We start from the raw sequence: 12,031 nt of genomic DNA on the forward strand, positions 1-12,031 counted from the left end.
TTTCTAGCGTGACCTTAGCATAAATGGGAACAGTGTTCGTTAGAGCAAAGCCGATATCAGAAATAATCCAATAACGGCCTTCCATCACCGTTCCGTATATTCTAATTATTCGGCCTATATCCCTCGAAATACTGCATAAAGCAACAAAAAACAGTTGAATTAATGGTGTTATTGCAGTATGAGACCACGTAACAAAAACACAGCACAGAACTGAAAAACCAACGATAACAACATTTGACGTATTTGGTGCTATATGTGTACCAAGCAAACACAAAAAAATTCGCCCGAGCCATCAACAAAAAAAAACTAAAAGCTAGAAATAGTAGTAGCTTATCGGCGACCAAATGCACACAAATGCTCTACTGACTGGTAACAACCAAATCGAGGTTTGACACCATAGAGACGGTTAAAAACAGATTGGGACCGATAACGAACGGATTTAGTTGTTTATTTTCGTGTGTTTTTTTTTATTAACAGACGCGTGCTTCGGAAACGTGATTTTGATTGGTGTCATGTGATACGGTCAAAGTGTGTGAGCCGATATCAAGTTTGATGGATTGCACTGTCGCACTGAGTTGGGCTGCAGAAGGAGGATGTATAGGGGTTAAGTAATTGATATTTGCCACATATATCATATAATGATGGGAGGAGAGACGGACAAAATCTTTGTTCGATGAACTTTTTTTTGTGTTCACGAGGCAAAATACTTCGTGATTTAACACTGACTTTGCGTTAAAAAAATGTCGTCTATATGTGCTACTTCCATACAAACACTAGTTGTGTGCATTTTTTCTGTTATAAACTAACAAAATTTTGATTCATTTGTTGTTTTGAATAATTGTTTCAGCAACCACGGATGTTTCTTCGATGGAATGCAAAAGCTTATCTTCAAAATGCTCTTTCTCTGCAATCTGATCTCCGAAACGATGCCGTCAATATGAATTCATCGAGACGAGTTCCAACGCGGCTCTAGATATACGGCGTAGATCGCCAAATGAAGCGGATAGTTCCGCGCCTCCACGAGGAAAGCATTTTAGTGGAGCCACCCTGTCCTGCATCGCTGAAATATTTATTTAAATTCTTTATTTTTAAGACTTTCAGCTTCCTGGACTGAAAGGTTAGGAAGACTGGTCACTGATAAAACGAGAAAAATATGCATGCATGCTTATGTTTGAGTAAAAATTACAATGAATTTTATCATGGAATGCAATGAAGTAAGATTTGTTTCAACATTCTTAGCTATCCTGCGAAATTGTCGAATTTCGTTATGGCCTGGGTGTGATTTTCATGGAAGTGTTTTTTTCTCATTAATATCGGAGTCACAAAGTCAGAACCTGAGTGTTTCTTGATCCATAGCACCTGGAAAACCAAATGGAGAGTATACCGAAGCACTGTCAAAATTTACTGAAAAAGAAAGGAAGACACCTCGATTACTGATTGAATTAAGAATGCGTTAAAGTTGTTCTTCGAAGTTATATAAGTGGGTAATTTTAACGTATCCTAGTACCTACTTGGTACCAAGTACCAAGTACCTATATAAAATAAATCTATCTCGAGAACGGCTAGTCTCAGTATGAAACATTTTATAAAGTTTTTCATGCAAAATGCAAGAAAAAATATTCTCCATTTAATTCAAAACAATCATATAAACATAGTTGCTGTACTGAATAATGACAACCGGTACCGGAACAATTAGTTGAAAAACACCTGTTCATACCGGCGGTGCTGTATATATTCCGTCATATCTGAGCGAGCGGCACTCATTGATATTACCAATTCATCGCTACTAGGTCGTAAATAAACTAGGGAAATTAATTCATTTCGGTTAGTGAGAAGGGAGAGTTTGTAAACTAACAATACTGAGCAAATAACAAAATTATCTTCTCTTCTTGAAAAAAATATTCTCCTCTGAATTCGAGTCAACCGTGAAAATAGATAAAGATGAAAATGTCAACTTATTACAGTACCAAAAATATACATAAGAATTTGTCTCCCTAAAACCTATGTAACTGAGTTTCACAGGCTCGAATAACGAATATTTGAAGAATAAACATGAATCGAGTCCAATCCTACTTGAGTAACTAATTAAATTCATTCGATTGATCGATTCTGTCAAAACATGGATCATCATTCGTGTAATTCTGTAAAATATTACTAGATTTATGAATAAGGTTTTGTCGCTTTCCAGCAAGTGGCATTATCAAGACAACAAGACCCCATCGCAGAGAATGTCTTATTTGAGAATCATACAGTCTATAAACTGAAAAGATCAATTAACTTACAATAGAAACAATTTAACAAATTAACAGAAGTCTTATACAGGTCACTCATTGCAAATGATGTAAAGTGTGATAGAGAGTCAAATTTGATGAGAAAATCGTTCTATGCATATGCTCAAATCTGAACTATGACAGTATCATTGAACTTCACTTAAACTCGAAACAAACTTTAATTCGAAAAGTACATCGCTTAGAACTATTGTCTTACTTTCATTCAAAGGATGATAAAGTTTTGTATTGAATGAAGTTATAAAACATTCCAATTAGGGGAACTAAATACCATTGAAGAATTAAAAACTCAATAGTTTGAGTTTTTAAGAGCTCGGGACATTATTATTTGTTCCTAAAATTGCATGATAAACTTGAAATATATAGCATGCAACGCCGCTTTTTCCTGTTACAGACTCGATTATATATGGGGGACTCAGAAGGAAAGGTGTGTAAGTGACTTGATCGATTTCTCTTCATCAATTTTTTCTTTAGTTAATAAATCAACTGCCAAAACGGTCCAATTTGAGTTTGCTATAGAATCCGATAGATGAGGTTCTGACCTATCTTCCACATTGTCAAATACAGCTGGGAATGTGTTTGCAGCTAAGTTATGACCAAAAGAGAGAGTCGATGTAGAGAAATCGATGACACTTACATTCCTTTTAATTCGAGCCCCTCATATAGTCTCCATTTTTTTCACTCTATATAATCGAACCTGAAAAACAATGTTCAATTATTTTATATACAAATATTTGTTTTTGATTATTGGATAAACATTTTCTTATATGTGAGTCAGAAAACACATTTCTCACATAAAAATATGCATATATCCGGAATCTTCCAGGAGGTCATAGAGGATCATATATGAGGAAAAAATCCCTCTACGCATACGGTCGAATCTCAACAATGAAAGTGTTATTGATTTTTGTTTTGTTCCGGGCTGTGTTTGCCCTCAACTGGGTTTGCTTCGAAAGAAAAAAACTACGTATTAATGAGAAAATTCAGCATTGGATACTGTTGTGAACATCTATCTGAAATAGTGGTTATCAAAGACATTTTGGAAGTAAAAACCTCAAAAGTTAGTGATTTTTTAATGTGTTATTATTAGTTGTATTCCCAAAATGCATAAAAAGCATGATTCCATCTATCAATCTAACTGCTCTAGAATTTGTTTTTTCACACTCAACTTCTATCCTTTTTTTAATTTCACACAAACAATTCCTGATAAACCTTAAAATCTTAAAAAATCATGATTTTCACACTACTGTATTTATAATCATTTTTAAATTTTACTAGCTGACCCGGAAAACTTCGTCCCGCCCAAAATTAGTTTTTTGTTATCAATACCTTCAAACATTCAAGTTTTCTTACTAAGCGCAAGTTCATGAGTCCAATCGCAGAACTGTTCATTGATTAATCTTCCGTTAAATTAACCTTTTACTGAAAAATTCCTAGTACCTCTACCAAAACTCATCATTATAATATCAGATTATTTTCAGACACAATTCTCGTTCAAGATTTTTCAACCACTTGCAAATAATATGTTTCTCCGTTACATGGAATAAATGTTTGATACAGAAAATATGATAAAATAAAGACAGACCCCTCCCTTCTTCTCCCCTTGGAGAGGGGGGAGGAGTGTCTATTTACCATAGAAACGTTTCGTGCCCCCTGAAATCTTCACATGCCAAATTTGGCTCCATTTGCTTAATTAGCTTTCGAGTTATGCAGAAATTTGGGTTTCATTTGCATGGCAGCTCCCCTTTAGAAAGGGGGGTGAAGTGTCTAACCACCATAGAAACATTTATTGCACCCTAAAACTTCCATATGCCTAATTTGGTTTTATTTGCTTGATTAATTCTCGAGTAATGCAGAAATTTGTGTTTCATTTGTGTTACCGCCCCCCTTAGAGAGGGAGAGGAGTATCTAACCACCATAGAATCATTTATTGCATCCTAAAACCTCCAGATGCCTAATTTGGTTACACTTGCTTGATTAATTCTCGAGTAATGTAGAAATTTGTGTTTCATTTGTATGGCAGCCCCCCTTAGAGAGGGGGAGGGGTCTCAAACTATCACGAAAACCTTCCCCGGCCCCAAAAATCCTCACATACAAATTTTCATGTCGATCGGTTCGGTAGTTTCCGAGTCCATAAGCACCTCTGTTACTTTCTCGATAGGCCTTGTATACAAATTAATGTTTGTCTCTATGCCCTGCATAGATTCAAAAACTATCAAGCCGATTGACGTGGAAATGGTCATACAGGGTGTTGCGTTCTTCTTCTTCTTCAATGGCACTAACGTTCCTAGAGGAACTTCGCCGTCTCAGCGTAGTATTACTTGCGTCATTTTTTATTAGTACTTAGTTGAGATTTCTATGCCAAATAACACGCCTTGAATGCATTCTGAATGGCAAGCTCTAGAATACGCGTGATCACAGTGCAAGTCGGAGGAAATTTCTTTGACGAAAAATTCCCCCGACCAGAACGGGAATCGAACCCGAACACCCGGCATGTTAGTTATGACGCTAACCACTCGGCCACGGGAGCACACAAGGTGTTGCGTTACTCAATGCAATTCTCGCGTAATTTTTGAAAAGGTCTTTGAAAATAACTAATGAACAACGATCCAAATACCTACACTTCTAAAAAACTTCTAAAGGTAGACATTATTGTTATCACTCGTCGAATTGCACTAAAAACGATTACAACACCCGAAAATAACAAAAACTATAAAAGACCAAAGTACGACCTCGTTTTGTTTTATTTGCTTTGTTAATTCGGACATATCGAGCGTCAGAGGAAAGTGGCGTCCGAAGTAACGATTGAGTAGGGGAAAAGGGGGGAATTTAGACCACCTAAGCAAATCGCCTAATATTTCCAAACCAATACGTTCTAAATAAAAAATGTCACATTGTATACTGAGCTACACTAGTTTTCTCCCAATAATTAATGTTTAATCATTATATAAAGCTTCAATCTACCAAATATATCGTAAAATAAAAGAGATGATTTTTGGACATTCAAATTTGATGCGGGGTGATTTGGTCCAATGTGTGCTTCATCGAAAAAACATAATTATGTTTATGTAAAGTATTTTGGGATAATGTTACAATCAATAACAATATTTTGGGATCGATACCAGGTGTCTTGGCCGGATTCCAGACCAGAAAAGTTGGATTGACACCATCTCGAATTCTGCATGAATCTTTCACTGTTGGTCGAGCATTTTCAAACACTTTTGGTGCTTGGTCAAAGAAAATCCTTTCTCGATGGCCTGCGTTGCTCTTTCAAGCTCCTCCTTCTTCCAACGTTGTCTGTCCATCCCCTTTTTGTAATTCAGCGGCATCTGGAATCAATTAGACAAAATAAAAGTCTCAAACCTGTAGGACCAATTCACCCCACAGAAACGTGTCCATGTCACCCAATACAACGCGCAAAAATTAAAATGCAGTTAATTTAGTTTACTGTTATCAAACTTACAGTTTCCCTACATCAAATTGTTCCTCTTCTGTAGGTGAACAGAACTTTTCTGCACAATACACGAAAAGTTTGTTTAATCAGCGGGAAAAACCTTAAACCACGATCGGAAAACTAACATTTTTTGACGCTCAAAGTACTTGCTGTATTTATGCTACCGTTTCCCTCTACTTGTGAAGTTTTACCAAAGAATAGAAGGAAATGACATTATAGAAAATCCAAGTTGAGCCGTAATTTTTTAGATAAAGGGGTGGTCCAAATCACCCCATATGACCAAATCACCCCGTGTTACCCTACATAAAATTCGAATCTGTACATTGGACGTTTTTTGTATCGGTAATAAAAAAGTGAAAAGGATATATACTGAAACGATTGTTTCCACAATGCATTAAGGGGGTATTCTAGTGTAGAGACACAATTTTCGGACGGCTTTTCGAGCTCCGTAAAAATAAAACAGACTATTTTTACTATCCATTATATAATTATTTGGTCATCTATCTTCAAACAATAAAACAAAGATTGTGTCACATTTATCCGAAACCCACTCATCCGAATGTAACGCATACCCGAATGCGACAGCTGTCCGAATGCAACATCTACCCGAACTGACACATATTCGAATGCGATATTTACCCGAAAGATAGATATATTCGAATAATACACAAATTTGATTTTTTTTTTAAATCATTTATTTTCAATTGGCTCAGCAACGTTAAGCATCAATGAGCCGTGTTTGTGAATAGGGAAAAGCCCTTGTGAGTAGAACTATGCAAATGTTCTTTCTCAAAAAGGCATAAAAACCCTATAGTTTTTTCAAGAAATGATACAATATAAATAATTATATAACAATACATAATAAAATAATATTTGAGGCTTCTTCTTGAGGATTTTTTGATAGAGATACCACCTCCTTGAAGATTGCGTGCGAATGCGTGAATCTGAATGTGTTTAAGTTCTGAGGGAAATAGTTGGAGAAAAATGAAAACATTAAAACCATAGATTATTGGTAAATAATAGAAATATTAATAACAAAAAACAAAAAAGTTGGAGATGTAAACGATAATTAAAAATAACAGAAAAAATACACACATACTCATACTTGAAGGTGTATGGACTTGAGGAAATAATATATCAACGAAATAGCATCGAGATTGCGTGTAGCCAGAACGTCGCGGATCGAAACATAGGGGGTCATTCCCTTTTCGCGGAAATTTTCTATTAAAGATAACCTGTTATTTTGAAAATCAGAGCAATACCACACAATGTGATCAATATCGTGATAACCTATACCGCAAACACATAAGTTACTATCACTAATATTAATTCGGAAAAGATGTGCATTCGAGGAATAATGATTAGACATTAGTCTGCACACTACCCGTATGAAATCACGAGAATAATTATATCCTTTGAACCATGATTTGAGGGAAACTTTAGGAATGATAGAATACAGCCACCGACCTTTATCACTTCCATTCCAACTTGTCTGCCAAGATTCAAGTGCACGTTTACGAGGAATATTGAGATATTCATCAAAAGTAATGGGCCTATGAAATAAGACTCTATCCATTGCGCCCTTTTTAGCTAGAAAATCTGCTTTTTCATTTCCTGGTATCGAACAATGAGAGGGAATCCAACACAAATTTGATTATGATGAAGCATTTATATATTTATTTCTGATGAGAGTTATATAAAAATCATATTTGTCTTGTACGTTCATTTCTATCCAAAAAAAATTTCGTATTACTCGTGGGTAGTGCAATTTGAGAAATAGCGGCGTTGGATAAAATCCTTTTCAAAATAATGTGAGTGAAAGAATGCAGTTTTATAACGTATTATGACATTTTTTTCTAGAAAGAAAGCTGCCAATTTTTGTACATACGTATTATGGCACTGAAGTGCGATTTTTATTATGAATTTATTCTAACCCCATCTAAACCCATCCCCATCTAACGAGAATAAGAAACCGAGGCGGCCTCAAACCGCCGAGGTGACGCAAACCGACCCGCCGTCAAAAGCGGCGGCCTCTCGCAAGCAAACCTATGTTCCACCGATTGCCCGGTAAGTTTGAAACATACGAGACGATCCTCTAGTTAGGTCGGACGGCATACGTTTATCTGGTTTATCTGAAACAAATCGAACAGATTCTGAATCAGTAAAGATGTCGATATCGCATGAACCTCGAACAAAGCAAAAACATCGTTTTTGACAAAATGGCGGCCGTTTGAAAAATAAAATACGGTTTAAAACGTTTTTTATTACGTTTCCCGATTTTTCAAAAATAGTATAATTTTTAAAATATCATCTTTTTAGGGGTCCATGCGATAGAGGGATGCATGCAGATTGTATTAATGTAAATTTGACATGAATCTTGAGATATCGTGTACGTCAGTTTGAAAAAACTAGTTTCGAAAAAAAAGCATTTGAAGTTCATTGTCATGGCCGTACCAGGTCAGAAATCGCACCACTAAAATGTCTCGAACTTGGTAAATAATAGGATTTTCGATAAGCCCTTTCTAGAGTATATTCTTGAATGCCTAAACTACAGAAATATGAAGAAAAAAAAGATTTTTCTCAAATTTCTAGCCTAGAATACTGCTTTAAATGATTGAAAACTAATAGTGTATATACATGAACTCGATTGTCTACATTTGTTGGATAGGACCTTTTCAAAAGGTACGCGAGAATTGTTTTAAGGTGTGACAGAGAGTTATATTTGATGGGAAAAAGGTCTATGCATATGGTAATTTTTTTCTTCGCGACCAAAGCGCGAATGTTGAGCAAGTGTTCCAAGTTTCCAAATTTGAATATCCATCCCTGTCCCTATTCCTATCAAATCCACTCCTACCCATCATGAATACAATGTGTGGTGCAGTGCACAGCTACAGACAGCAACATACAAAGCACAAAAACAAAATGGAAGCAAACGAAGAGTACCAACACCATGCTATAATTCATTCGATATCCAACCGGTGAAAATGTAGCATTGCGAATAAATTCATTATTGTTTTAGAAGTTATTCCGAGTGTTTTAAATTCTCCATACAAGTTGTATCGAATCGGTCCTTCTACAGACCAACATTTAGAAGACATCCAAGATGGGCACTTATGTATAATAGATAATTACATTTTTATTTTAAACTTGATTGCTGTCTAAATTTGCAATACACTGTATTGAATACAGTGAACCTCATTGTGTACACCTAGCAGATCTTCTGTCAAAATAGTAAATAAAAACATTAATATCATCTGCAAAGAACTGTTTGCTGCAAATTTTCGTCTGCAGAAAATAAGGTTCTTATTGTTACCTAGCTGACCCGGCGAGCTTCGTCCCACCAACAATTGATATTTTCATTTAAATTATTTCGAACACTCAAGTCCACACAGAAATTATTTTTCTGCACGTGATCTATATTCGTGGTATATAATTTCATTAAAAATAATGAAGAGAAACTACACAATACATGCAAACCCCACCCACTATATTGTCGCTCATCCCATTCAAGACGATTCCCTCAATTTAGCCAATTCATACATTCCCGACGGAATCTTGCTGCTGAATGAATAGATGTAATATCCGGTGGAAGTTGATTCCTTAAATTAATCGTACGCACGAAAAAAGTATTGCTATAATGAAAGGAGTTATGAGGCATAAGAACAAAATGACGGATTCTGGAACTTCTAAAATGCTACAACCTGTCACTAAGATAGTAAGGACCGAAATGAATTATCTTAAATAAAGTGACATAACATCGTAATTTCAAGAAACTATGGAATGAACATCCCGATAGTTGCCGCTGTAAATGTGTTACTCTAGAAAATCTAGATAATCTGAAGCCCCTTCGAACACACTGGTTGAATGATACCCGCAGTCTGTCAAACGCAGCGGCCGAGTGGAAAAAGAGAGATTTGAATAGCAAATGCATGGTGGACACAGGAAGCACATGTTAATTCTTTTGTTGTGTTGTTCATGAAGAAGAAATTCCTTCTGACAAATAAATAATATTAATGGTGAAGTGTAAAACGTTCCAAGTTACTGTTAACGTATCCAAATATTAGGTTGGAGAAAAAGTTATCCATTATTTTCTCGGTAGCTGGCTTTAGTGATCAATATCTCGCGTAATATCGATCATAAAATGTCATGTTTAGGCTCGTTGTAAAGGTGACATTCTACACTAAAAAACTTTGTCATTTTTTATTTGTTCCATTCAGTTGTGAGTTACAAGGTGTTAACAATGCAGGTCAACAAAGAGAAAATTCGGTACATTTTACACTTTTTTCTTTTATAATGACAAAAATGCAAAATGGTGTTTATGGTGCCGATACTTCAACAGTAAAATACGGGCAGCTTAATTTATTTTCCAATTTTGTTTTTCTAATGTGCCATTTGAAGCTAGCGATTGACCAGAAACGTTCATAATTGGCCAACAGAAGAGATGTTGTGTTCCATCAGAACAACGCAAGGCCATACAATTCCGAGAGTCCTGGCACCGAACGATTGCCACTTTTTTCTCGCAATTCAAAATATCCAGAGTGATGAGAAATGGGATCAAGAGAAGATTGTTTTTCGCCAATAAGGACCAGGACCTCTATGATAGAGACATTATGAAGCTACCTTTAGAATGACAACAAATTTACAAATTTACAACAAAACGGTGCATATTTGACCGAAATCGGACAACCCGAATCATTTTAAAATTAGTTTTGAATTTCACCCAAAATTTTGAGTTTCACCCAAAAAAAAATTTAAATTATATAGCTTTCCTAGCTGAGCGGCTAGCCTGTATCTTCAAACTTGTCATTCAAAAAATTATGGTTCGTTATTTTATGAATCAAACCTTAGGAACTTTGCTACTATGAAGCTGAAAACTCTCAATAGCGAAGCATTGCAGCAACATGTCTTCTACTCATATGTTCCAATTTTCAATCTTCCTATTGAAGATAATAATGAACTCAACTAAGGAATGTTGTACATAATATACAAGTACACCTATGATACACTGATCAGAATGAAACTATTTACTTTATAATATTGACTTTATTGGTATGATAGATCAGAGGTGTGTTTCAAACGCCTACATTATTAAAATGCATAACTTTCATTATAAAAAATCTATTCCACCCTTTATTTCATCAGATTTTCGCTGAAGATCCCCCCGGGACTGATTACACAACTAATTTGCAAGGATCTATCCATTCAAATCAAATCATCACGCGACTTTTCCTCCGCAGTGCATACTGTTGCCAGTTCCCGACCCAAACTCACCACAATACCGTCCTTCTCGCTAGCGACGTCTGGCAGATCGAATGACCCGTGTTTTCTGGAGAAAAACTTGGCAAAGCACGTCATTGCTGATGCTGTGCCCGTCAGGTTCCACTGTTTCAAGATTGATTTTATTTATTCACCCGAGAGTGAGTGTGTCAGTCGGATTCATAAATTACACTGTGTGCACTCTACCGCCTGCTTCTAACGGCGGTAATTTTTCTTTCTCTGATTATATTTCCTTAGAGCACGATGTCACCAACCGAGTCTGAATCACCATATTCTGGACGATTTTTCACAGAATCTACCGAGTCATACGTAGTTCGCGGCATTCAAAGTTCACGTTGCTCGCGGGCATCGTCACATACAACTTCTTAGAACAATCGGAAGATAAACCCACCGAACACCCAGATAGTTCACGTTCGAACCGCGCGATACCTCCAGACCAACTGTCCATCGTGTGTAGCAAGGTGGCACGCTAACACGCCTATCTTGTGCCGGATTTTTGCTCTTTCTTGGTCACCATCGAGTCGCGTTATCAGTTGTTTCAACAGAACGACGTTTTCACGCTGATATGGGGCGCGACGCGATGTAAAACCTCGTAAACAACATCAACTCACCGGTGGTGACTGTCCGTCCATTCAGGTGGCTGTATCTAGCCGCTACCTATCCGGAGCAGCTGAAATCGCTACCGGGAGATGCACTTTTTCTAATTAAATTCCACGCCTGGGCCGCTTTGATTTACGCTTTTCCTTTCGTCGCTGTGGGGGATATTCCTGACAGGTTGTCAAAACTGTAATTCGGTCGGTCGGAAACATTCGTAAGATGGTGTTTGATGTTTGATAGTATCGCACCGAAAGCGAAATGCAACAGCAAATATTTCCTCATTCTAGTTGATGAAAGTGGGTGATGGAATAGCCGAACAAGGGTTCCCTCCACTTGCGACAAATGAGCTCGAGACAATATTGACTTTTTTCAGGTCTTGTGAAAGCGAATGGAAGTTATTTGACCAAAATGTATT

The 12,031-nt window shown here is 36.6% G+C and overlaps 1 protein-coding gene across 2 annotated transcripts in view; it reads right to left on the reverse strand.

The window, feature by feature from the left end:
* Positions 1-11,457, reverse strand: part of LOC129776039 (cGMP-dependent protein kinase 1) — a 30,644-nt gene extending 19,187 nt beyond the window's left edge. For both annotated transcript variants that reach the window (XM_055781409.1, XM_055781407.1), the window contains exon 1: positions 11,014-11,457. In XM_055781409.1, coding sequence (XP_055637384.1) covers positions 11,014-11,097 — 84 coding nt within the window. In that variant the 5' untranslated portion in view covers positions 11,098-11,457. The remainder of the gene's footprint in view (positions 1-11,013) is intronic.
* Positions 11,458-12,031: the final 574 nt, after the last annotated feature.

Source organism: Toxorhynchites rutilus, chromosome 3, assembly GCF_029784135.1.
Source record: "Toxorhynchites rutilus septentrionalis strain SRP chromosome 3, ASM2978413v1, whole genome shotgun sequence".
In the NCBI taxonomy this organism is placed as follows: Eukaryota; Metazoa; Arthropoda; class Insecta; order Diptera; family Culicidae; genus Toxorhynchites; species Toxorhynchites rutilus.